We start from the raw sequence: 1,392 nt of genomic DNA, 5'->3' as shown, positions 1-1,392 counted from the left end.
CAGGGTTGTCGCTTCAACTTTACTATCGGCCATGGCAACAGATAAATTCTGCACCTAGTAACTCTTGCCATTATTATTTTTTTCGTTGATAAGATCAAGTGAAATTTCTCTTGATTTAGCTGCCGCTTGATGTTGTGCGTAACACCATCCTCACACAACACCATCATCTACAGGTGTAAAGAGAGCATAGAAAAGATGGTTGATCTTCCCGTAGACATCATGGGAATTTTCCATATCACGGAGATTTGCTCAAGGTCACGCAGCTCATCATTATTATGATTATTTTTGTCCGATGGTTTCCGAAATTTTCATTAGTTGCCAGCTATGTATCAAAGATGAACATCAAAATGGATCAAATAAGCTATGGTAGCACTAAAGAGTAAATATCTGCCTGTTGTTCCCAACAAATTTTCAGTTAACCAGTTCACACTCAAAGTAATCATGTGCGATAGAGAATGGTTAAAAATAGCACAGAATGATTATTAGATTCTTTCTTATCGTCACAGCATCCCTTTTTATAGTTTAAGCTGATGTGTATATATAGATGTTTTGTTGCCAGCCTCTCACTTCTGTCTCACGCAATCAATCTTCAGTATGAAAACGCGAGCTGCTCCACGTACCTCTCGTGTTTGTTTGTGTGTGTGTTTACCGCTTGCAAGCACGTTCGGCGCGCCGTTTTGAACGTGTTTTGCTAGACAGTGTCACTACCATTATCTCTCCATATCTGATTAGGCTGATAAAGATCTACTTTCATCGAACTTTTCTAGATTCTTAATTTGTGGTCCCCGCCATTTTTGAACACCAAACTGGTTGGCTGGCTCTATTTAATTATTTATATTGTTTAAGCTTTACTGTACCTTTATAGCGATACGCTAAAGTAGCTCATGCGAAATGCATCTTCGATAGAAAATTCAGCTTCATTTCAATCCGTGTTTACCCATACTATTAGTATCAATGTGAGGTTTGCCAAGCCACGAGCTGGGAGACAGAACGCGGCAGTCGCGTTAGGACACGAGCCAGGAGAGCACGGCAGCTGCCGACGCAGGTAGGAGGAACGTGCCAGCTTTGGTGTGTGGCTGCTGTGTTGTGTGGTGTCAGAGCAGAGATTCGTAGGTATGGGGTATGATCGCAAAAACATTTCAGACATCCCATGCGTTCACTTTTCATTAGACTCTTTAAAAAATTACGTAACATTATTTCTAACTAAACTGTAAATTTATGCAGTAATGTGGTAATGCGTATAAGTTTATAGTTGTTTGTATATTGGCAAAATGTAAACAAAATCGAAATGTAAAGAATGGTCTCAACCACCTGGAAAAGTGATTATATAACAACACATTCTTTAAAAAGCCATTCTCTATAATGTCCATTTCTAACGTCATTTTCCTTTAG

At 39.2% G+C, this 1,392-nt stretch overlaps 1 protein-coding gene across 1 annotated transcript in view; it reads left to right on the top strand.

The window, feature by feature from the left end:
- Positions 1–662: 662 nt before the first annotated feature.
- The window catches only part of LOC119586289 (D-aspartate oxidase-like), a 10,451-nt gene continuing 9,721 nt past the window's right edge, over positions 663–1,392 (top strand). The window contains 1 exon segment of the mRNA XM_037934996.1: positions 663–1,045. Within this exon segment, the coding sequence (XP_037790924.1) occupies positions 885–1,045 (161 nt within the window). The 5' untranslated portion in view covers positions 663–884.

Source organism: Penaeus monodon, chromosome 21, assembly GCF_015228065.2.
Source record: "Penaeus monodon isolate SGIC_2016 chromosome 21, NSTDA_Pmon_1, whole genome shotgun sequence".
Taxonomy (NCBI): domain Eukaryota; kingdom Metazoa; phylum Arthropoda; class Malacostraca; order Decapoda; family Penaeidae; genus Penaeus; species Penaeus monodon.
This window is presented reverse-complemented; position numbering and strand designations above follow the sequence as displayed.